This window comes from Silurus aristotelis (assembly GCF_946808225.1).
Source record: "Silurus aristotelis genome assembly, chromosome: 24".
Taxonomy (NCBI): Eukaryota; Metazoa; Chordata; class Actinopteri; order Siluriformes; family Siluridae; genus Silurus; species Silurus aristotelis.
The window spans coordinates 18,073,449-18,099,302 of record NC_139597.1 but is presented as its reverse complement, the minus strand read 5'-3'; the positions used below and the strand labels follow the sequence as shown (position 1 = coordinate 18,099,302).

Here is a 25,854-nt window from a genome sequence, read left to right as displayed (position 1 = left end):
TAAGTGCACATTCTCTCTCTCTCTCTCTCTCTCTCTCTCTCTCTCTCTCGCTCTCTCTCTCTCTCTCTCTCTCTCTCTCTCTCTCTCTCTGTCTGTATCTTTCTCTCGCTTTATTTTCCACACAGCCTTGCTAGCTCTTTCGCTTTCTAACCCCCATTTCTTTTTTCTTTCTAAGAGGCAAGTGTGTTCATTTCAGTTTGAGCTATATAACGCTTTTAATATCGGTACAAAGCAGCTTTAATAGATGTAGCCGGTTTAGCATAGGCAGATCGTACAATAGGCCAATGCAGACATATACACTATACAATATATTTATTCTGTCTGTGTATTCTGTCAGAAGTTTATTTGTTTTTCCCGTCCGCAGGAAGTGCGCCCTCAGTGGCCAGACCAAAACCTGCAAGCACAGAATCAAATTCGGCGACTCCAGCAACTACTATTACGTGTCTCCGTTCTGTCGGTATCGGGTGAGTGTTTTTCCGTCGTCCCGCGCAGCTCTGAGCGCGATCGGCTGACGGCGAGTCGTAACTATATCCACCGTATTAGTCACCCGACGTACAAACAATTTTTCATATGAACAATGTAATGATATTTATGAGGACTACGTCATGAGTATACATATTTCCCTTTCCGACCAATTCTGAAGAGGAGCTCTTGTAACAGATGCCAAATTAAAAATGAGGACATTAATATAATAATAAGGTATTATTATTATTAAGAAAATAATAATAATAATAAAAACAATAAGGGATGTAATAAAAAAAAAAAAAAAAACTTAAATCTGCTTTGACTCTTTACCAGTCCCATTTTTTTAAAATTTGTATAGTGTTATAGCGTATTCTTAAAACAGCTTTACAAAGATAATGTGGTAAGAAAGAAAGAATACGATTCAAATCATCAGGCTTTCCTGATGGCAGTCGTGTACTCCTCTGTCAGTTGTGGTTTCCATTAGCGATGGCAAGATTTAGCGATGCGCAACGTTGCATCGCCATAAAAGTTAACGACGTCATGCATCGGTTTAAAAGTGTTTCTCTATGCACCGTTTTAAACATTTATTTAGGGATAATTATCACTAGATGCGCTGTACTTTTATAATTTAAAAAGTGACCAATAATTTGTGACCAATATTTGATATCTACACTATATTTCCAAAATGATTGGGTCACCTGACCTTTCCTGCTGTATGTGGTTCTTTTTCAAACTGTTACCTTTGGGATGAATGTGAACGCTGACTGCACCCCAGGTCTCCTCACCTACATCAGAACCTGCCTTTCGTAATACACTTGTGTATGGTGAACACAAATATCCATAAGCGCACTCCAGAATCTAGTGGAACATCTTCCCAGAAGAGTGGAGGGAATTAGAGCTAATTGGGACTAAATGTGGAATGCTAATGCTCAAAAATCACATACCATACTCATGACCAGGTGACCCAATACTTTTGGCAATATAGTGTAGATCAATTTATTCTTGCTGAACTGTTTGTTTTTGTATTTTGAAGCGCATTTTCTCAGCACTACGGAGGCCGAGGCGTGTCCTGAGAGTCACATAGAATTCAGATTGACATGGCAGAGGCAGAGCTGCATCTTCCTGGCCACAGAACGGGGAAAAGATCATCTAGTTTACCATAAAGTTACCGTCGTCGGCTGTGCATCGAAATGCGGATCACATTGGCCTCAGTTATGGAGATGATCATCCCTAGTTTCCATGGTTACCACATAAATGAGTGTTACTCCCAAAATATATGAACACTGAAGCACATCCAACAGTGTTGCGCCAAAGCCTCAAAACCAGCAAAATAAATGACAAAAAACTAGCAAAGATGTTCTAAATGCTCTTCAAATATGATCCATGGCCTTGTCCAAGAGTCCTGGCCATGTCCCTTAGTCAAATGTCTTTACTCTGAAGTTTTCCCAGCATGTCTGATGCACATGTTAAGAATTAATTTGCTTATTTGATGCAATCGATTAAACTGTTGCTTTCTAATTCTAGATCACCTCCGTGTGTAACTTCTTCACCTACATCCGCTACATTCACCAGGGACTGGTCAAGCAGCAGGACGGTGAGTTAAACCAAACACACACACAATTTTCTCAAGTTTTATTCTTTTCTTATTCTTTTTTTTTTTTTATTCAGCTGAACAAATGTTCTGGGAGGTCATGCAGCTCCGCAAGGAGATGTCCTACGCCAAGCTGGGTTACTTCAGAGACGAACTGTGAGAGAGGATAGGAGCGCTCGTCTGGAAGGAACCCACGCAATGTAGCCGAGATGGAGGAGTTCTGCAGCTAACGAGGAGACGCTTACGGGGACCAGATCTTTCCTCACACCTCAACACTCCAGCACTGTGTGTGTGTGTGTGTGTGTGTGTGTGTCTGTGTGATTAACCGTCTATGTTTTCGGGTCCTTTCCTATTTAAAGTGCAGCTGCTGATTTCAGGCAGATTGCTACCTGAAGGAGAAGAAAAAAAAACAAAAAACGCCGGGTTGTGATTCTGAATGTTCCAGCAAATAAACACCTCCCACCCCCCCGAATCGACTTCTCTCGAGCTTTCAGTTCATGCTAAACCTAGCTAGCGGCGTGTTGCTGTGCTGTAATGTGCGTGGAATGTGCTGTACATCAGGATTATTTCATTTTTTTTCCGGAAACTGGTCCAATCACTGGTTTTATGTCTTCTTTCTTCCAAAATCTCATCACTCTTTTCCCCCCATTTTGATTTTTAGTGCCTTTCTGGAACACCGAATAAAATTGTATACCTCCATCTGGTGTGTTTAGATTTTTGTTCTAGCTAATGCTCTGCTCAAATAACCGAAATGACTCATAAGGGGACATATAAGACAGCATGTCCACTCGTGTGTGGAACACTTAGCGTGTTTCAGCATTAGACCAGTGGTCTAGTGGGCTAAAGTGTGGGGCCCTCTAGTGGTGAATAAAGACATGATCGCTGGGGCTCAACGAATGCCAGGATTCCTATAACATTTTCTTTTGGTTTTTTTTTTCATTTATGATTTTCTTGATTAAATAAAATAAAGTTCATACACTCAAACCATCCATAAATGAAGCTTTAGGTCATTAATTGAAGTAAAAAAAGTTCTTTTAAACACCACTTATTTTCTCTATTTTTGAACTTGATGCTAATTGATGTTATTAGCATAGAAAGTGGCATTTTAATAAATTAAACTTTTTTACACGTGAAGTGTTTTTAATTACCATTTTTTTTAGGTGATGGAGGAAAGTGTGGAATGGCAGAAAAATGGTTTGACAACCAACGGTGTAGACGTAGCTTCAGACGTCTCCAGGTTTGATTATGACCTCTGGTAACCAAAGGTTTGTGTGTCGTTTTTGTCCTCCTTGATGTCCGTATAGGTTTTCCTCAGGGTCGTCTGGTTTCCGCAAGGTTCCCAGGATGGTGGCTTGATCGTGATCTGGAAAGTGTGTGCGAGTAGATTGAGGATATTCAAGCTCAATGGAAAACACGGAAACATTACGACTACAGTGTTTCAATAATAAAGAATGATGTGTGTAATGAATTCTTGGTTGCAGAGATGGTCGTTTCAAGCTGAAGGGAATTTCCTACAGGAGCAGTGCAGCTTCAGTAGACACACTGTTTGCTTTATAAGACCAGACTTAGATAAGCGACTCTCACCCACTCGCTGCTTTTACAGTAAAACTCTTTTACATCTAATCCAGGCCATAAAACCTCAACATTTATTACCCTGAGCAAGGACAACGACCCCTCCTGCGTACACACACACACACACACAGTCGCTCAGATCTACGCCTGCGCAGAACACGTGAATGGAGTTTGCCTCAGAGATCATTGAACAAAGTACACATTCGATTCAACAACAACCGGCATTTGCGTTAAGCGATGTAAATCCGCGTTCGAAAATGTTTCTGAACATGGCGTGAGTGGAGTACGCACTGTACCCGTGTCTGCAACCATGTTGGATTACACTTGAATGAAAAAACGGAGTGTGGAAAATTCGACCGAATCTGGAAACGTTCTCGGGAAGGAAACGGTGAGAATCGACATCGTTGGACTGGACGATATAAATAATTGATAAAATCCTTTTTTTTTTTTTTTTTTAAATCCTTTTGTTTTAATAATTGCAACGATTGAATGTATTTTTTTATTTTTATTTTCATAAATCAGTATTACAATTATTAGAAATTCTGGCTAATTGTTGCTAGCAATAAAATGATTAGCTTTTTTTAAGGTGCTGGCGTCGCATCGTGACTTTCCTGTTTCCTGGAAACAGTTCGCGAAATTCTATTAGGTATATTGATTACTAAACGATGAAATACAAGCTAGAAGTTATCGGAAGTTTTCAAAGAGAACTCCGATAGTACTAAATTAGACTCATCGAGATCGGCTAAGTACGGGTGCGAGGCTAGGACGGGCCGTCGCCAAACTCCGCTCGATCCTTCTTTACATCTGGGAATAAAATATAAAAAATTAATAAATAAATAAAAATGCACAGTCTATCATAAGAAAAAAAAGAAAGAAAGTAAAGTAAAAACTAATTTACTTCTTGGAGACGTATGCAAAAAAGACAGGAAGTGGCATAGCGATGAATCGTGCGAATCGTGAAAATGAAAGGGCTCGATCAACACCTTGTGATTTTTATGATTGATGAGAAGCAGGAAGGACACTAAAGAAAAAAAATCCCTGAACATGAAGTGTCTGTAAAAAAATTTGGTTTAGAAGGTAAAGGATTTATGCTGGAATGTAACCTTACTTCTATATTACTACCAAGGGCCAGTGGAGGGCCATCAGGGCCAAAAAGGCTTTTTTTCTGCTGGTCTAAACATCCTCTGATTTAGTATATTTTTGTCCATGAATATGTATGAAATTATTCCCAATAGTCCATTGTTTTCATTGCATAGCTTTTCTCATGCTCCATGTTACTTGAAGGCTGTTGCTTTAACCAATCAGGTTTCAAGATCACTTGCTGACTCCAGGGCCGTCTAGCAGGCGTCCAATTTCCGTCTGTGGTGCACTAGTCATAGCTCGCAACCTGCATCTGTAGCAAACTGCTCAAGTTGAAATCTATTTATGTGGATTAAATTTCTGTTTTTTTCATCCCACAATAGCTGACAGAGGAGAAGAAATTAATTTGGGTGCAGTTACACTTACATTTATAAGATGGACTTGGTGCCTGCTGTGGCTACAGTGAAAAGAGAGGTGTTGAATTGTGTTCATTGTGTTTCTTGCTTTAGTAATGCCATTCATTCTCGCTGCATTTCTGTTATACTGGGGTTCTCTACGATATTGATGGTTTCTATAGACGTGGTGTGATGGTATTAAGAAGTGGATTGATTCAGGTAGGACGTCACTGAAGGCCTGGGGGTAAAATGCACGGACAGTTTATCCTTCAGAGGAAGATTGAAACCAAACAGTAGTCATTTTAAACCATTTTGCCAATCGTGGAAAAATTAATCGAGAATGAAAATTCATAGGAGAAGGTTTCTGTGGAATTCAGGAACATTTGAATTGAAGAAAATGAAGGGCACATTGGCTCAAGTTACCACCTGATAGCCCCCCAGGTTTGCTCCTGTTTTCCTCTGGGTTGTCTGGTTTTCTCCACCCTCTCAAAAAAGCATGCCGTTGGTGAAGATCTTCTACGGCCTCCAGCGTGCACGATGTTCTACGATGTTCACTGTCTCAGTAACACCAGGAATCTGTGCAGAGCTACAAGCCAAGACTCTGCAGCTATTGTCTTTTAAAAGAAAAGACAAACACCGAATGGTGAACTGGCACGGGAAAAAAAAAGGACATGTCATATGAAATATTACCAGAGGAGCTTCATTCAATATATCAATTACTTCCAAATTGGTCCATACTGGAGAAGAAACACTGTTTAGCAATGAAGGCGGTTGAGAAGTCTTTCAAGACTTGGAATTACATGCCAGATGGAAGCCAAATAAAATCATATTGTACGTTTTGGATGGATTCGTCACAATAATAAAAAATATATTGGAATTCAATAAAATATTAAGGCAAAAAAAAAGACAACACTCTTATGGACCATGTAAGTAGGTGTATAGCGTAGAAGATATTTCAATCCTAACAGGTTTAGATGAGATCCATGAAGATTTCCATTCAATGGGTCCTGTTTTTTTATTCAGATAATCTTCAGTAGTTGCTTTATGTGGTCAGAGTCATGGGGGATCCATCATGGTGGCGGTAGTAGCTTAGCGGTTAAGGCGTTGGATCCGAAGATCATGGGTTTAAATCCCAACCACACCAAGCAGCTCATATCTATGCAAATAAATAAACCAACTAAAATTTATTTGCAGCAAATCTGGGACAAATCATAGCAAAGGTGTGAATTTATAGATCCTTAGTAATTTATTTAACATTTCTATCCGGAATCAACATATTTCTGATTTAGAATTTTTAGAATTGAGGTAAAAAAATTGAAGGACCGACGTTCCTTGGTGATCGTGGGCACCAAAGACATGAGGGTTGCCAGATGTGCCAAATGCCATACATGTAAATGGATGACTAGACATAAAATTTTCTCAAATAAACAGTTAGGGGCCTTTTCTAAAGGGCCCAGCAGTTGCAGCTTGGCAGTGTGTCATAAATACACACAAACATACATTCATCCACAGTTATAAATAATACATCATTGCGTAAATGAAGAAAAATCAGACCATTCGTTCAATGGCATTGCCAAGTCAATTCTTTTTATACTAAAACCATCAGAGATACGTTTCCAAGATGAAGTCTGGGATGTTTCCCAGCGTGTCGGGTGCCAGAGTGAGCTTCTTCCTGGATTTATTTGTCAAAATTAGTTTTTCTAACGTAATGTAAATGGTGAAGAAGAAGAAAAAAAACGTCTGAAGAACATTTAAGTTCAGTTCCATTAGTAGTTAAGTTCTATTCAATGTAATATCAGTACAGCACTGTTAACAACAGACATTGTCACAAAGCAGGCTTAGAGAAATACATTGGTTCGGGGTATAAATATATGATAAATTAATAAACAAACAAACAAATGAAGACAAAAGGATCGATAAATTCTCACTTTCTATGATGTCACTGATTGGCTGCAAATTTACTTATTTGTCTGCCAGTTTTTTCGCATAGATATACAATAACTCCTGCCTTTAACCCCTAGAAGGTGCAGAATTATACAGTATTTGTTATACATTACAGCAGAGTGAAATTCGTTCTTCGGGTATGTCAGCAAGCTGGAATCAGGTCAGCCATGATACAGGTTGGGTTTAGCTCAATGATCAAGGGCCCCAAGTGCTGGGCGAAACCGGGGCTTGAACCCCCAACATTCTGAGCAGTATCCCAGAGCCTTAACCACTGATCCACTACCTCCATTTCCTTTGTATCGTTTTTGCGCCACTTTGGCGCTCCGTGAGTTTGATCTTTTATGGAGATTTGTGGGCGTCGATAAATATAGCTGTGTACTCATTCGCAATTGGCCCTTTATCCAGTGCAACTTACAACTAAGCAGTTGAAGGTCAAAGACCCACAAGTGGTAGCTTGGTTTAAGTGGAAACTCACCACCTACCACTTCAGTTACCAACACCAGCACATATCGACATGCTATCAACATACAAAAATATTTTTTCGAGGCTAAATGTTTTGTTAGTTGGCACCTGCAAAAAAATCTACACAAATTTACTGATAGGGCCGATATTCTGATGAAAAGAAAGAAATGATGGTGGAATGGTCACAATGGTCACACTGGTCGGGGGTTCAAGCCCCGGTTTCGCCAAGCTGCTACTCTTTGGCCCTTAAGCAAGACCCTTAACCCTCTGTGCTCCAGGGGCGCCGTATCATGGCCGACCCTGCGCTCTGACCCCAGCTTCTGAGCAAGCTGGTATATGTGAAAAACTAATTTCACTGTGCTGTGTATATGTAACAAATAAAGGCTATTCTTCTTCTTCTTCTTCTTCTTCTTCTTGATCACATATCCAGCTAATCATTTATTTTGTAAGTTCGCCAATAGGTGGTAGGACTCATTCGACTCATATTCATCTTTTAAACAGGGGGAGTGAAGCGGAAAAATCGAAGCGGTCTGCAAAAGGTCCTGATGGACGTCCTCGGTGAAAATGAAGCCCTGCAGCAGTTTTTTGATGGTAAGACTTACAATATGGCACACTGTCCATAACTCTGGTGGACGAGTTAAAGTAGAGATACACTGGTTAAAATACTGTATGACTCCAGTTAAAGTAAAAGTGCTCCATTTAAACTTGAGTAAAACCTGCAAAAGTATTTGCTTTCAAATGTATTTAAGTTTATGTGAATGTTCCTCTCAGCGCACCGATTGCTTGATTTCTATTCAAATAATCACGTGGTGTCATGAGGAAGTCAAACTAAAAGTCTCCCCGAATGGAAACACTTCAGTAAAGTACAAAATAAAAAGCGAAAAAGCTACTTAAGTACAGTAATTAATTGCATTTACTTCCTAACAAGTACAAGTATTGATGCTTTGGGGGAATTACATCCACGTCTTAAAATAACTTTTCTTTGTCAAATGCTCTGAAACCCGAAACTAGGACTTTATACAGATGTTTGATTTTTGTATATCAGTCATAATGAGTCAATGGCTTTTTTTTAACAATCGATCTTAACTAAATCTTCTGAAAAAGACAATCCCAGGTCACGTTTTCTTGTCATTTTTCTTTAAATAAATGGTCGTCTTAGTTAAAAATAAATATTATTACAATTCTTTTTTCTTCTTTCCTCTTCTCTTTATTTTTTAATATTGTTTCATGTTTAATATTTGCTGTAGTTTTGCCTGTAGCATTACTTAAGCATTTCATTGTACAATCTGTTACTGACATCTGACAAATAAACTTCAAATTTAACAATGGACATAAGCAGGTTTAAAGAAATACATAGATTACAACTGTAACCGGTTGGTTGCCATTGGTGCCAATGGTGAAGGAAAGACTTCCTGAAATGCTATGAAACCTTAAGAGCAACCAGACTCATCTGGGTGACACTGAACGCCCATTTATTACAGTTCAATCATTATTGAGGAAATCAAACATTCACTGATGGAGACTCGAGTGTGAATCTATTGTTAGCAACTGCAGCCTAAAGTAATACGGATCACAGTTACAGAGATAACCATTCCCACAGAAACCTCATGGATCTTTTGGCTGGTCATGTGGAACCATCCTAAGGTGGAGCGAATGGTCTACGATGGTCTTAACTTGACTTGGTTGAAGTGTGAAAGCAGTGTAGAGATTTCACCACAGATCATTTTACCTTCCACACGGGTCATAATGAACAAATAAACGCATGACGTCTTCGAAACATAGCGTAGCGTATGATGCGGCATTCTTGGCACCGTTGCAACACACGGTCACATGTTCAAGGCCACGCGTCTATAAGTCGCAGGGCCGTTAAGTCAAGGCTAAAGCGTTGCAGCAATAATGTACAGTACAGTTTCTGTGGGGAAGCTCCGGTTTCTTATCAGAAGAAAATACTTTTATGTGAAGGGTTTTGTGGGATTGTGAACATTTTTTATTTGAGCTTCCTGTCATCAAACGTTAGCTCAATGACCCCAAGAGTGGCAGCTTGGCAAATCCCTGGCCTGAACCCCTGACCAGTATCCCAGAACCTCAACCACTGGGCTACCACTTCCCCTTTCTACATTTTTCACATATCTTATCTTGCTGGGAAGCTTGGGGTCAGGGCACAAGGTACTGCCATGACACAGCACCCCTGGCACCCCTGGAGCAGATAGGGTTTGGTGGTGCTGAGGCTTGAACCCCCAACTTTAACCCAGTATCCCAAAGTCTTAACCACTGAACCCCCAGTGCCCTGCTCAGCATGAAACATTCATCCTAAAGGTTCTGAATAGAGCGTTATATCAGGAGATCTTCCACTTTAACCCTTGTAAAGCTGGCTAGTTGCAGGTTGTGTCATGTTGGAACAGGTTTGGGTCTCTTAGATCAAATGAAGGGAGATTTCATTTTAGCGCATCCACGGACATTCTATACAATTGCATGCCTTGCAAGTTTGTGGTAAGAGTTTAGAGATGAACAACATATGGAAAATCTGGAAAAGTCAGGTTGTTCTTTTGCTGTACTTTGTCAGTATAGTGTAGATGCATTCATGCCGTGTAAGCGTTTCTTATAAAAGCCTCAGTAAATTGCAGAGTGTATGAAGTATATTTTGTCCTGAAGGATGACACGTGTGTTTTTTGTGATTTGCAGGGCAGGACGTCAGTGGTGTGTTGGACAATGCAGCAGTAGACACCAGCATTCTCGAGCAATATCTAAGCAATGATATCGATCCCAATTTGTGAGTACTGTGTACACTAATAAAAAAAAAAATTCTACATATATTATGTTTATTTCCTTATAGATAATGCACGAAAAAGGCCATATTCCGGGCCATGTGACATACCCAGAATATCAAGGCCATATTTCAAGATGACGGACAAGGTCAGATTATGTTTGCGGATGATATTGTGATTTGTGGTGAGAGTAGGGAGCAGGTTGAGAAGAGCCTGGAGAGGTGGAGGTACACGCTGGAGAGAAGGGGAATGAAAGTCAGTAGGAGTAAAACAGAGTACATGTGTGTGAATGAGAGGGAGGGCAGTGAAGGGGTGCAGTTGCAGGGAGAAGAGGTGGAGAAGGTGGAGGAGTTCAGGTACCTGGGGTCAACAGTGCAAAGTAATGGAGAGTGTGTTAGAGAAGTGAAGAAAAGAGTGCAGGCAGGGTGGAGAAAAGTGATAGCAGGAGTGATTTGTGATAGAAGAGTATCTGCAAGAGTGAAAGGAAAGGTTTATAGGACTGCAGTGAGACCTGAGATGTTGTATGGTTTAGACACAGTGGCATTGAGGAAAAAACAGGAGGTGGAGCTGGAGGTAGCAGAGCTGAAGATGTTGAGGTTTTTGTTGGGAGTGACGACGATGGACAGAATTAGAAATTAGTTTATTAGAGGGACAGTGCATGTAGGACGTTTTGGAGACAAGGTGAGGGAGGCGAGATTGAGAGGGACATTGGGTATATTAGTAGAAGAATGCTGAGGACAGAGCCACCAGGAAGGTGGAAAAGTGAAAGACCAAGGAGGAGGTTTAAAGATGTGGTGAGGGAAGACATGCAGGTGGCTAATTTAAAAGAGGCAGATGTAGAGGACAGGGGGGTATGGAGACGGATGATCCGCTGTGGCAACCCCTAATGGGAGGAGCCGAAAGAAGAAGAAGAAGAAGAAGAAGAAGAAGAAGAAGAAGAAAAAGATTCCAGGTCATGTGACACACCCTTTCACATGAGACACAGGCCATATTCTAGGTCATGTGACATACCCAAAATATCAAGTTCTCAATTCAGTTTTACTGAACACAATGGACATTGTCTCAAAGCAGCTTTACACAAACAAAGCGGTAATAAGGTTATATAAAAGAATGCCCATATTCGAGGTCATGTAACACACCCAGAATTGTCAGAATTAAAATGAAATACTTTGCATTGTCAATCAGGGGTATTTCAATCTTATCCAAAGGTTGGTATACACAGGCAACCTGTTTTTTGTGGATAAGACTTGAAGTGATATAAAAATCTAGAGTAAGGGTCAAATACAATGAACAGAACAATAGTCTTGGCAATAAGTACTCCCAAGATCATGTAATCTTTAAATTTATTTTTATAGTATGTTACCCGAATCGCCTCCAGATTCAAGTTCTGAGCCTTGTTCTCCTCCTCAAATTCCAGGTAACAACCAGAACCAGTATATAAATGTATACAATATCACTCTGAGACCTGCTACATCATTTTATTCCTCTCTCCAGATGTTTACAGTGGATCTGATTTACCCAGTAGACAGTTGGGGCCTGGCCTGAGCGCTGTGACAGGACACACTCAGGGTCATCTTAAAGCTCCAGCATCGTCTCAGTACGATGTAGGAAACTCTATGCAGCATATTAAGAGCAAACCGGTGACTCCAGCTCAGATCGTATCCGATTCGTTTTTACACTATTCATACAGCAGCCCAGCTGAGAGCTGCGTTCGGAACGCCGGTCTACCGGTACATCCTGGTCCTGTAGATGCACTCCGAGGCTACACAGAAGCTGGCACTTCCAGCACATCTCCATGCCTTGTACCTAATGGAGCATGCGTGGACCCTTACATGTGCTCCAAGCCTGGCTTGAATTCAGGGTAAGGGCGGGTTCCATGTTATTTTTTTGTTACACAAATAAACTAGCCAAATGCTCGTATGAAGAATTTAGATGAAAATGGATGAAAAATGTGAAAGTGCGAAAGGAAAAAACGCACAAACTTAAAAAAAAAGTAAAAAAATACAAAAAATTTTAACTAAAAAAATTCGTATTAGTTTCAGAATTGAATCTTTTTTCGGTTTTGGAGATTTTAAAATATCGGTCATTGAGGCAGCTCAGGGCCGACATGTTCCTTCATGCTTTTATTGAAAATCTTAAAAAGAAATTGAAAAGAATATTTGAACATTTTATAGATACGATCGTGATTTGTTGCACAATCATTGACCTATACCAAGTGGGGCAGGAATCACATTGCCCCATGCTTAATGGGAGGGGCATCAGATACACCAGTGAATTATAGTGCTGCTGAAGATTGTCTACTCAGCAGTTACCAAAATCTTGTTTCATAGCAAATAATTAAAAAGAAATCTAATAGTTTTTTGTTTTCTGTGGGAGAAAGAGAAGTATCACAACAACTTTTTTTTTGGAGCAAGGGTCAATCCTTCTGGGGGGATTTTGAGATCTGGGATCCTACTTTTGGAAAATGGTTCAAACCCGAACCCAAAATGGCAACAATCAACAAATCATTGGTCAGAAAATAAGAAAGAATTAACTACATCTCTTTCTTCTTTATTAAGAATCAACAGGTTTACTATCCAAGAGGATCAAACATTTGGATTGTTCTCACCAATTGAGTCTCAAAAAGTGAATTTTCTGACCAGTGTTTTGTTTTTAAGACCATTAAAAAGATTTAACCTGGCAACCCTAGTAAATTATTATCTTAGCTGTACTGTGAAGACCAGAACAGGAAATACACCTGCTATTTCGTTATTAATGTTTTCCTGCTCCATTATCAATCTGTATTCCTGAGCAGCTGCTTATTGAACCCACAATTTCATAATTTCATCTTTATCCGCAGCCAAATGGTACCTGAAACCAACAAGAGGAAGCGTTCGAACACTTTCGACGTAAACACAGAAGACAGCCAGTGGAGAGACCCAGTCTGGACCAGGACGTCGTTTTGTGGGTGTTAAACCAGTTACATGATGTCATCACTATCAGATTTGTAATGGGAGCAAAGGTTGAAAATGTTCTGTTCGTAGGTCCTGAGAGAAACACGTGCGACATTCCAGGATATGACGGTGACGTCCATGCGGCAAGTCCAGCAATGGCGTACCAGCTACTGAAATGGGAGCTCTATCAACCAGACCAGTGGTGCAGCCTGTACAACAGCAGCTACCAAACACTGTATGCCTTTATAAGTGTTTTAAATCCTTTTATTCTGTTAGGGGGAAAAAAGGAAAGAAACAACAAGGAAAGGAAAGGGACATTTTACTTGTTATGCACATTACAGCAAAATTTTATTCTTTACATATCCCATTGAACAGTGCTCCTAGATCACACAGGTTTAAGGGTCTTGTTCAAGAGGATAATGAGGCTTAAACCCCCCGAGCTTCCGATCAGTAACCAAGAAGGCGATATGAGAGATTGGAGAGGAAAATCTGGCTTTTATTTGTATAGCACTTTTTTTCAAAAGTACCCCCAAAAATGTACAAGTTTAGTGCCTAGAAGTTCTTTATAAGTTTGTCCCTAATAAGCAAACCAGTGGTGACTGTGGCAAAGATGGTATGAGGAAAAAAAGTTCTACTTTAATCTCTGGAAATAACTTTTAAAACCACTTTAGATATGATTGTTATCACTTCTCAGAAAAAGTCTGCTTGCATAACCCTATGGTTGTTATAAGAAACCTCCACTCTTCTGGAAAGAGGTTCCACCAGATTTTGTGTGCCCTCATTTAGCCACAAGGATGTTAGCAAAGTAGGTGATGTGAGGTATGGAGGCTTGAGGTGCAGTCAACATGGTTTCTATAGCGGACCACTCAAAATCTTCGACTCCAAACCATGCGAAACACATCTTCATTAAACTGAATTTGTGTACAGGGACATTATCCAAAGAATCCAAAGACGTCCAACGTGCCTCCAACGTTGTAGGAACAGTTTGAGAAAATTTCAGGCCATGCTGATGCAGGACTCTCTTAATGGTGGAACGTCATACTTTCACCAATTCCTTCATTGTTCTCTAAGTTTAAATCTGAGATTGAAGATCTTCTGTTAATGGCCTGAGTGTATTTAATTTCTAGACCCTCAGACACTGTACATGTGCTTATATAGTAAATTATCCATTTATTCCCAAAACCTTATACCAGTTTTACTAAATATGTTGTTTTTTTTCTTAACCCTTAACAGCCCTCCACCAGGTTACCACGTGGACACAGACAAAGGTTTCAGCTACTCGACAGCCGACGAAGTGTTTGTGTGCCAGAAGAAAAACCACTTCCAAGTTACAATAAACATTGGGATGGCTGGAGACCCCAAATACGTGAAGACACCGGCAGGGCCGATGCCTGTCGACGGCTTCCAAGTGAAGGTCTTCGGAATCAAGGTTAATGCTCGTCTGGAGTACCTGTACACATAAAAATCAGTCAGTCTTACTGGGTCAATTGATTATATAGTATTTATTTTCCAGCTCGAGGCTCAGACCCACCACATCACCATCGAGCAGTCACAGTCGGACCGCAGCAAAAAGTCTTTCCTGCCAGTCCAGTATGTTTATTTTATAGGCATGAATCTGATCATGGTTATAAGTTTGTCTTTTTATATGATAGTTTGTTTTTTAGAGTGAACTTGCCTGGAAATAAAATCACCAAGATTACACTCGGAAGATTACATTTTGGCGAGACGACTGCGAATAACATGAGGAAGAAGGGCAAACCCAATCCTGACCAGAGGTAACACACACACAGATCATAACAACGAAAGCAAATGTTCTTTTAGTTTCTGATACACGTTTTTGTCTGACATTTTAAACCAGGGGTTCCCAAACTACGGTCCGTGGGCCAAATACGTCTCGTGGGCCCTTTGAACAATGCCAGCGACTGAAAATGTCATTTCAAATTTTTTCTCATATCATATCTGTATTTCACAATAAAGGTTGACTTTCAAACTAAAACTTCTCGAAATTATTACCGTAGCCTAAATATTTGTTAGATTCCCTTATACACCAAACAACCAATCAACCAACAGAATGGTACAATCAACATAACATCAAAGTCAATGTTTTAATTTCAAATCAAATTTTATACACACAAATTCATACAAGTACGACGTTGTGAAATGCTTTTTTAAGATTGTCCAAGACTGAAAAATGTACATGCAAATAGAAATAGAATATAAAAATGTATTATTAATATATCATTATAGAACAAATTAATAAACTAATCTAGCATTAGGAGGCATAATAATACTTCATCATAAAATCTCCATAATAATATGGGTAGTCACTCCAGCCCATGTCATTTACTGTTACTCCCATTAAATAAAGGAAAAATGATGTGGACCTTACAGTAAAAAAAGTTTGGGGACCCCTGATTTAAACCATTGAATGGACTGAATAGGAAATTTACTAATTTCGGTTCAAGACATTAGCGATCATCTGGCTGTTGTGTTGGAGAGTCATTGGTGATTGTGTCATTTTTTGTGTTGCTCAGGTACTTTCTAATGGTTGTCGGACTTTACGCTACAGTCAAAGAGAAGAGTTACCTGCTGGTCGCCAATGTATCTGAGAGGATCATTGTCAGGGTAAGTGAACAATCCAAAATAGATCATTTGTATAGGTTACTGTATAACCCCGAGTTTAAAAAAGTTGGCACACTGTGTAAAATGTACGTGATTTCCAAAATCATATAAACCCATGTTTAATATGCAGCTGTTTAAAAAAAAAGTTGGGACGAAGCAAAAAAAGTCTGGAAATGCTACGTGTTATTAAAATGCAACGGTTGGAGAAACATTTTGCAACGAATGAGCTTGATTGACAACAGGTCAGTAAGATAATTATGTATAAATAGTGTTTCTTAGAGGAAGCAGTTTCTCAGAAGTAAAGATGGGCGGAGCTTCACAAATTCTGTGAAAGTGTTTTTGTGGAACAATTTCAATGAATGTTCCTCGACATAAAAGTCTGATCATTTACAGTACATAATATAATCAGAAGGTTCAAAAGATCTGGAGAAATGTCTGTGCACAAGGGACAGGGCGAAAATCAATATCGGATGCCGTCGATCTTCTGGCTTTCAGGCGGCAATGAATTTAAAACGGTGATGATTCTGTAATGGAAATCACTGCATGGGTTACACCTCCAGAAATCACTGTGTGTGAAAGCAGTTTGCCATGTCATTCACAAATGCAGGTTTAATCTCTATCATGCAAAGAAGTAGTCATGCGTGAACATGATACAGAAACTCCTCTATTCGGGCCCCATTTAAAATGTACTGAGGTAAAGTGGAAAACGTGAAAAAGTCAAAAGTGGATGCTTCACTGCATTGTGATCTTATTTAAATTTTAAAGAGTGCACCAACTTTTGGAATTGGGGTTGCTGTATTATTGGTGTAAATAATACCATGAAATCACATGGGATTCTGCAGAGACAGTATGGCTTTTCATTTCGGGAGGTTGTTACATTTTGTATATTTTGGCATTTTGTACATTGGTTTCTTTTTATTTTTCACCCCAATTGGGTCACCTACCGATCCTCACCTCTCATATACAACTGCTGCTGGTTTTGGAGGGTGAAGACTAAGTCCTGCTTCTTTTGAGACATATGAATGCAGCCTAGAGCATTTTTTTCAAACTGCTATTTTAAACACTCATAGAAAAGAAATAAACTCTTTCCCAGGTAAGTTTAGGTCACACAAGTACTTTCTCTGATGGCCTAAACTCAATTATTTCCAATCGTCTATTCTCTTCATTTCATAGCATTTCTTTCAACTGCTTCCCTTTAAGTAGTGTCTGTTTACATTGGAATTTCTATCCAATCAGAATTCAGCCTTCACATCTGTGTTGAGCCTGTTGCTTTAACCAATCAGGCCATCTAGCAGGTGTACAATAACGTTGACATTTTAACGTCGGACGGTCGGAGAGAGCGCTAGTCTGAGCTCGCAAAGCGAATCTGTAGCAAACTGCACAAGCTCAAATATATTTGTGTGAATTTAATTGCTGTTTTTTTTTTCGTTCCACAACAGCTGACAGAGGAGAAGAAACTGATTTTGTTCACAGATACACTCACAAGAACATTTAGATAATTGTTAAAGAAAAGCTGGACATCACGAGCTAACAACAGTTTTCATGTACCATTAATACTTTCCTGTTAAATTTGCACAAAAACACACTATTTGCCTCCCCAGGGAAACCGTAATGCACGAGGAAAAAATCCCAAATTCTACAAACAAATCCTTTTATTGATCACGTGAAAGAAATTTGTTTGAAATCTTTGCAAATGTATTAAAAATAAATCACATATACATAAGTTTCCACAGCCTTTGCTCAATACTTCTCCTTTAGCACCAATTACAGCCTCAAGTCTTTTTGAGTTTGATGCTACAAGCTTGACACCTATTTTTGTTCAGTTTCTTTCATTCTTTTTTACAGAACCTCTCGAACTCTATCAGGTTGGATGGGGAGCGTTAGTGCACATTTTCAGATCTTTTCAGAGATGTTTACTCAGGTTCAAATCTGGGCTATGGCTGAGCCACTCAAGGACATTCACAATGTCGTCCTGTAGCCACTCCTTGGTTATCTTGGCTGTGTGTTTAGGGTCGAGGTCCTGTTGGAAGATGAAACCGTTGCCCCAGTCTGAGGTCCAGAGAGCTCTGGAGCTGGTTTTGATCAAGAATGTATTTGTGCATTGCTGCATTCATCCTTCCTTCGATCCTGATTAGTCTCTTAGTTCCTGCTGCTGAAAAACATCCCCACAGCATGATGCTGCCACCACCATGCTTCACTGTAGGGATGGTATTGGTCAGGTGATGAGCAGCGCCTGGTTTCCTCCAAACATGACGCTTGGCATTCAGGGCAAAGAGTTCAATCTTTGTTTTTTCATGATCTAAGAGTCCTTCAGGTGCCTTTTGGCAAACGCTGTCTGTCATGTTTACTGAGGAGTGGCTTCAATCTGGCCACTCTAACATACAGGCCTGTTTGGTGCTGCAGAGATGGTTTTGTTCTTCTGGAAGTTTCTCCAGAAAATGCTGGGGCTCTTTTAAAGTGACCATTAGGTTCTTGGTCACCTCCCTTACAAAGGTCCTTCTATCCCGATCGCTCAGTTTGGGCGGGCGACTCCGCTCTTTACCACAGGTGGACTCCAATCAAGTTGCAGAAACATTTCAAGGATGATCTTTGGAAACCACCTGAGCTCAATTTTGAGTGTCATGGAAAAGGCTGTGATTATTTTTATTTTATATTTTTAATACATTTGCAAAGATTTCAAACAAACGTCTTTCACGTTGTCATCATGGGGTATTGTTTGTAGAATTTTGGAAAAAATAATGAATTGAATCTATTTTGGAATAAAGCTGTGAAATAAAAAGTAAAGCGTTGTGGATACTTTCCGGATGCACTGTACGTGGGAGGTGCAGTTGTGGCTCCAGTGAAAGGAGACTTGTTAAATTGTGTTCATTGGGTTCTTGCTTTATGGCATTCATTCTGACTGTATGAGATTCCTATCTGTGATGCAGCACGCTGTTCTACTGCAGTTGTCTATAACACTAATGATGCTCTTTAGAGGTGGATTGGTTCAGGTAAGACACCACTGAAGGCGTGGGTGTCAAATTCAAGACCCGCCTCTGATATATAATCTTTTTTCCACAATTTCTAACTATTCCTCTTCTCTGGATGCCTATACCAATATACAATGAATATTTTATTGGGTTTCGACTAGTTAGAGCCAAACGGCAAAATCAATGTTAATGTTCAGGTCTCAATGACCCACTCGTTTCTCTTCATTAGGCCTCGAACCCGGGACAGTTTGAGAATGACAGCGACGTTAGCTGGCTAAAAGGACAAACCCCGGACTCAGTGGTGTGCCAGGGCCTGGTAGGGATCAATACCGATGCCCCAGATGAGGCTCTGGTTGTTTGTGGAAACGCCAAGATAATGGGTACCGTCATGCACCCCTCAGACTGCAGAGCGAAGGAGAACGTCAAAGAGGTGATACGTCATACACATCCATGATTTCCGTTCCTCGGTACACTTGATACACGATCCTTAAGCTGGAGGGTTGATAATGATTGCGTTCAACAGGTGAATTCAACAGAACAGCTGAGAAGAATTGCCCAGATGAGGATTGTTGAATATGACTACAAACCGGAGTTTGCATCAAAGATGGGCATCGATCAGGTGCACGAGACAGGTGTGTGTGTGGGCTTAAACATTATATAATACACACATGATCTTCACAATAAATGGTATTGGCAAGAATTCGCTCTGGATCAATGTCAATGAGCAGTTCATTTGCCAGAGGACCAGGAAGTGGAAGTGACCTAGCAGTCTTCATAAGTCAGTCTTTAAATCCAGACTGTGACGAGGAGAAGAACTAACCTATGTCCATCTTACATACATAAACTAGATGTTCAACCATTCCTTTTGTGATATAGATATAGTACTTAAATGTATACATTACATCAATGGATTTATTCTATTAATTTATTAAACTATATGGATAAACGTCTGTGGACACCTGAGCATTCCATTCCAGATTTGCTCTTAAAATAACTTCCACTCTTCTGGGAAGATGTTGCACTAGATTTAGTGTGAGATTCATTCAGCCATAAGGGTGTTAGTAAAGTCAGTTACTGATGTAGGTGAGGAGGCCTGGGGTGCATTCAGCATTCACTTTTATCCCAAAGGTGTTCAAGAGGGTTAATATCTCTAAAACGGGTGTTCATGGGGTTAGCGTTGCACAGGAGCATTCTCATGCTGGAACAGGCTTGGGTATCGTAGTTTAAATAAAGGGAAAATGTCATGCTACTGCATCCAAAGATGTTCTGTACAATTTTTTGTTTGTGGTTAGAGTTTGGAAAATTCAGATGTCTCAATGATTTTGTCCATACAGTATAGTACAGCTTAACCAATAAGCATACAGCATTGAAATAAGCTAAAATCCTTTGATTGATATGATCTGTATTAATGATATATATATTCTTTGTATTATATGTAAGTCAGTTGTTAGGTCGATTAGGAGATAGGAGACAACTCAGATTAACAAACGTTATGAAAAAACTTAATCTCATTTATCCGAATTATTCTCAAAGGGTTCCATTTTTATGTAGCGAATTGTTTTTGTCTTGAACAGGCATCATAGCACAGGAGGTGAAGGAACTGATTCCCACAGCGGTGAGAGAAGTAGGAGACGTCACATGCTCTGATGGACAAAAAATCCGCAACTTCCTCATGGTGGACAAAGTATGTTATTTACACTGGCGTCATAAGGCAATAAAAAAACCCTTAAATCTACAAAATCTACGTATATATATATATACAGTGTTGTGCTAGTTACTTGGTTACTAAAAAATAGTAACTAGTTACAGTTACTCGTTACTTTATTTAAAAAGTAACTTAGTTACTTTGTTGATTACTTTCACCAAAAAGTAATGCGTTACTGTTAAAAGGAACTTTTTAGTTATTTTTTTAAAGAACCTTCTTTAATGTTCACATTAATGCCCTTTTATGCGTTATGGTCTACAAACACAAAACTGACTTAAACACAAAGTAATTTTTAAACACTATTTTATTAAAGTCAGACCAGCACAAACTGAATATATCACAAGGATTTCTGAAATAAATAACAAAACAAGCTGAATAATATATTCACAATCAAAAACTAAAGTGGCTTCTGCATCATAAAAGCTGTTGTGTTGAGCTCTTAAAAATTTTACTTTCACAGCTTAAGTATGAAAACTATCAACAATGTAGAACAGAACTTCCAGTTAGCTTCTAGCTTCTAGCTCCTCAGGCATGGAGTTTCTGGAGGAGCTTTAACAGATTGGAGTTGCTGTTTATCGCAGTAGATACGACCTTTGAACCAGAAAGACACAGCTTACATTTGACTTAAAAGTTGAGTGAAATAATGAGCATATTTCCACTTTGAGAAACTCGTCTTGCTCTCGCCTCGCCTCGCCATTACTGCCGCACAGACCTGAATAAACGGAGACACGCCCACAGTGCGTCTTCTTCGTGTTTACAGTGGTTCATCCACCAATCCTACAATGCTTTGCTGCTGTAAACAGGTCAGACTGTAGTCTACACTTCAGCCAAAATTCATTCATTTAAAAAAGTAACGGGTAACGCACCATACGGTAACGGTAACCCCAACCCTAACCCTAACCCTAGTGTCAAAAAGTTTTGAGACTAATGGTGCTATTCTGGCCACGTTTCATCGTCGACAGCTAGTTAGCAGGAACCGCATACGTGAAATTATGCATCAAACTGGGCAAATCTGCCACAGAGACGTTTGAAATGACATACGTTCGATGCCGCAATGAGTCGTTCGAAGTGTTTTAAGTGTCCCACGTCCTTCAAGAACAGCGCTGGAAGATGAAGAAAGATCAGGAAGGCCTTTAATGAGCTGAAATGTCGAAACCTTTCAGCAACTTGTGCATGATGATAATCGGGGAACGATCCCTACACGCAGATTTGAAGGTGATAGTGTGTGAATGTAGAGAAATAAAGTACTTTCTTCTAAACGGAATTTCGAGTCTCGAAACATTTTGATACCTTAACTTCTAAGCTCCAATTTGACAGTGTCTCTTGTATGGATGGAGCAAGGGGTCAAAAGAAGCTAACTCTGATTTCACAGACCAGCTTAACACAAATAAACAAATTCAAGATATACATTCAGAAGGTGACCTTGGTGAGGGTGAATTTTGTCTGAGGCGATAGGACAAAGAAACTTCTCGAGGAACCAGACTTGACTGACTGATTAATTATTTATTTTTTTAATTCATTCCTTTCTTCGTGGACTTTCTGAACAGGAACAGATCTTCATGGAGAACGTAGGGGCTGTAAAAGAGCTCTGCAAGCTCACAGACAACCTGGAGACACGCATTGAGGAGCTGGAGGTGTGGAACGCTCGCCTGGCCAAGCTAAAGAACCTGGGGAGCATGCGCTCGAAAAACAACTCTGCGAATAAACGGTAAATCTAAATAAAACGATAAAAAAATCGTCAAAACCAACAAACACCATAAAATCCGTACACCTTTGAAATGATCGATGAATTTCATGTTATTTTCTGTTTTCTATCATTTATTTATTCCCTGTGTATATTTCTCTCATAGAGGAGTCAATAAAGGCACTAAAAGCCAAACCTCAGTTCTTCCTCAAAAGCCCTCGCCAGCAAAAACTAGTAAGGTAAGTTAAAACAACACAAAATGCAAAACCTCCACCAGTCCTGCTCTGCCCGATCTGATCAATTTCACAAAACCTATTGGTAAACTCAGATGTTTCTGTTTCAGGAGTATGTGTGTGAGAAATATCGCCACTGCCTCCAGCACAGAATATTCCAAGCGACCATCATTCTGCTTGTGGTGACCATGGCTTTTTGGTGAGTTCTTTTTCTCTGGCATATATTTAATATGAAACAAAAGCTGTATGGATGATGCAGAACAATGCAATCTATGATCAAGATAAACATGCTGATTATTATTACTACTGGAAAAAACAATAAAAAATTTAAGAATAAAAATGAATAGTAGTATTGGTATTAATAGTAATAATTGTCAAAGTAAAAATAGAATTAATAGTTATAGTAGTAGTAATAAAAGTATTGGTAGTAGTATTATTATGTAGTGGTCATAGTAGAAGTTGTAGCAATAGTAGTGGAAATAATAATAATAATAATAATAATAATAATAATAATAATAATAATAATAATAATAATAATAATAACAATAATAATAGTATTGGTCATAGTAGAAGTAAAACATTCTACTACTACTATTAGTATTAATATCAATAGTAATTGTAGAAGTAGTAATAGTAATACTATTAGAGTAATAATAATAAAAGTAATAATAGTAGTAGAAGTAGTAGTAATATTAATTGTAGTAGTAATAATAATAATAATAATAATAATAATAATAATAATAATAATAACAGTAGTAGCATTGAGTAATAAAATTAGTAGTAAAACTTGTAGTAGTGACAATGATAGTAGTAGTAGAAATAATAGTAGTAGTAATATTAATAGTAATAATAATAATAATAATAATAATAATAATAGTAGTAGAAGAAATAATAGTAGTAGAAAGTAATAAATATAGAAGCCAATATAAAAGTAGGAATAGTAATACTACTAGTAAAATATTATAAGTAATCAAAATAGAAGTAAGAAAAGTAATAAAATTAATTGATAGTAGTAATAATAGAAGTAGTAGTAATATTAATAGTAGTAGTAATAATACTAGTAGTAGTAGGTAATAAAAATAGAAGTAATAGTAATAGTAGCAGTAAGTAATAAAAGTAGTAGCAGTAAAACTAAAAAAAAGTAGGAGTAGTAGAAATAGTAATAGTAGTAAGTAATAAAAATAGAAGTCATAATAAAAGTAATAATATCAGTTGTAATATTAATAGTAGCAGTAGTAAGTAATACAAATAGAAGTAATATTAATAGTAGTAGTACCAGTAAGTAATAAAATAGTAAGTAATATGATAATAGTAGTAGAAATATTAATAGTAGTAAGTAATACAAATAAAAGTCATAATAAAAGTAGTGATAGTAATACTAGTAGTAAAAAAATAGAAGTAGTAGTAAGTAATAAAACCAGAAGTAAAACTAATAGTAAAAAAAACAGTAGTAATATTGATAGTAGTAATAATATTAATAGTAGTAATAATAATAATAATAATAATAATAATAATAATAATAATAATAATAGTAGTAGTAGAAATAATAGTAGTAGTAATATTAATAGTAATAATAATAATAATAATAATAATAGTAGTAGTAGAAGAAATAATAGTAGTAGAAAGTAATAAATATAGAAGCCAATGTAAAAGTAGGAATAGTAATACTACTAGTAAAATATTATAAGTAATCAAAATAGAAGTAAGAAAAGTAATAAAATTAATTGATAGTAGTAATAATAGAAGTAGTAGTAATATTAATAGTAGTAGTAATAATACTAGTAGTAGTAGGTAATAAAAATAGAAGTAATAGTAATAGTAGCAGTAAGTAATAAAAGTAGTAGCAGTAAAACATGTAGTAGTGACAATGATAAAAGTAGGAGTAGTAGAAATAGTAATAGTAGTAAGTAATAAAAATAGAAGTCATAATAAAAGTAGTTATAGTAGAAAGTAAGTAATAAAAATAGAATTAATAATAAAAGTAATAATATCAGTAGTAATATTAATAGAAGCAGTAGTAAGTAATACAAATAGAAGTAATATTAATAATAGTAGTACCAGTAAGTAATAAAATAGTAAGTAATATGATAATAGTAGTAGAAATATTAATAGTAGTAATATATAAAAGTCATAATAAAAGTAGTGATAGTAATACTAGTAGTAAAAAAATGAAGTAGTAGTAGTAAGTAATAAAAACAGAAGTAAAACTAATAGTAAAAAAACAGTAGTAATATTGATTGTAGTAATAATAATAGAAGTAGTAGTAATATTAATAGTAGTAGTAGTAATAATAATAATAATAATAATAATAATAATAATAATAATAATAATAATAATATTAGTAGTAGTAAGTAATAAAAATAGAAGTAATAATAATAGTAATAGTAGCAGTAAGTAATAAAAGTAGTAGTAGTAAAACTTGTAGTAGTGAAAATGAAAAAAGTAGGAGTAGTGGAAAAAGTAATAGTGGTAAGTTTTAAAAATATAAGTCATAATAAAAGTAGTTATAGTAGAAAGTAAGTAATAAAAATAGAAGTAATTATAATAGTAATAAAATCAGTAGTAATATTGATAGTAGTAATAATAATAATAGTAGTAGTAAGTAATAAAAATAGAAGTAATATTAATAGTAGTAGTACCAGTAAGTAATATAATAGTAAGTAATATGATAATAGTAGTAGTAGAAATAGTAATAGTAGTAAGTAACACAAATAGAAGTCATAATAAAAGTAGTGATAGTTATACTAGTGGTAAAAAAAACTAGAAGTAGTAGTAGTAAGTAATAAAAATACAAGTCATAATAAAAGTAGTTATAGTAGTAGAAAGTAAGTAATACAAATAGAAGTAATAATAATAGTAATAAAATCAGTAGTAATATTGATAGTAGTAATAATAATAGAAGTAGTAGTAATATCAATAGTAGTAATACTAATAATACTAGTAGTAGTAGTAGTAAGTAATAAAAATAGAACTAAAATTAATAGTAATAGTAGTAGTAAGTAATAAAAGTAGTAGTAGTAACAATGATAAAAGTAGCATAAAAGTAGCAAAAGTAGCAAAAATTGACATTTCATTTTTGGTTTGTTTTCCATCCACATGTTTTCAGTGCCATCTGTATCACTACACTCTACATGCTCACATTGAGAGAAGACATAGATTTTGGTTCCAGGTAAACATCAAGTCCTCATAAACACCTTTTTTTTTTTTTCAAGTCTGTATATTAGCCGTTAACCAATTTTATAACAATTTTGAACAATGTTTGCAATTTGCACTTTTAGCGTATGTATAATATCTATTGCAAAAATGGATCTATTTTAAGCTTTTCTGTTTCTGGAACCTTGCAGTAATGAAAGCATGCATGATGTCCATACTACTACACAAATTGGGACTACAGGTAAGAAGAAGTTATGTTTTGCATGAATTCATTAGCTGGT

The 25,854-nt window shown here is 37.4% G+C and overlaps 2 protein-coding genes across 6 annotated transcripts in view; both read left to right on the top strand.

Annotated features, from left to right (window-relative positions):
• The window catches only part of rab3ip (RAB3A interacting protein (rabin3)), a 29,635-nt gene extending 26,880 nt beyond the window's left edge, over positions 1-2,755 (top strand). For all 5 annotated transcript variants that reach the window (XM_083528595.1, XM_083528593.1, XM_083528594.1 and 2 more), the window contains 3 exons: positions 365-464; positions 1,990-2,059; positions 2,134-2,755. In XM_083528595.1, the coding sequence (XP_083384721.1) occupies positions 365-464; positions 1,990-2,059; positions 2,134-2,216 (253 nt within the window). In that variant the 3' untranslated portion in view covers positions 2,217-2,755. The remainder of the gene's footprint in view (positions 1-364; positions 465-1,989; positions 2,060-2,133) is intronic.
• A 1,018-nt stretch (positions 2,756-3,773) lies between these two features.
• Positions 3,774-25,854, top strand: part of myrfl (myelin regulatory factor like) — a 30,469-nt gene continuing 8,388 nt past the window's right edge. The window contains exons 1-19 of the mRNA XM_083528360.1: positions 3,774-4,016; positions 8,011-8,100; positions 10,192-10,279; positions 11,630-11,691; positions 11,769-12,135; positions 13,114-13,217; positions 13,298-13,442; positions 14,441-14,636; positions 14,721-14,797; positions 14,872-14,982; positions 15,742-15,832; positions 19,028-19,228; positions 19,322-19,430; positions 20,373-20,482; positions 22,051-22,211; positions 22,354-22,426; positions 22,531-22,619; positions 25,527-25,589; positions 25,765-25,814. Of these exons, the coding sequence (XP_083384486.1) occupies positions 8,055-8,100; positions 10,192-10,279; positions 11,630-11,691; positions 11,769-12,135; positions 13,114-13,217; positions 13,298-13,442; positions 14,441-14,636; positions 14,721-14,797; positions 14,872-14,982; positions 15,742-15,832; positions 19,028-19,228; positions 19,322-19,430; positions 20,373-20,482; positions 22,051-22,211; positions 22,354-22,426; positions 22,531-22,619; positions 25,527-25,589; positions 25,765-25,814 (2,143 nt within the window). The 5' untranslated portion in view covers positions 3,774-4,016; positions 8,011-8,054. The remainder of the gene's footprint in view (positions 4,017-8,010; positions 8,101-10,191; positions 10,280-11,629; positions 11,692-11,768; positions 12,136-13,113; positions 13,218-13,297; positions 13,443-14,440; positions 14,637-14,720; positions 14,798-14,871; positions 14,983-15,741; positions 15,833-19,027; positions 19,229-19,321; positions 19,431-20,372; positions 20,483-22,050; positions 22,212-22,353; positions 22,427-22,530; positions 22,620-25,526; positions 25,590-25,764; positions 25,815-25,854) is intronic.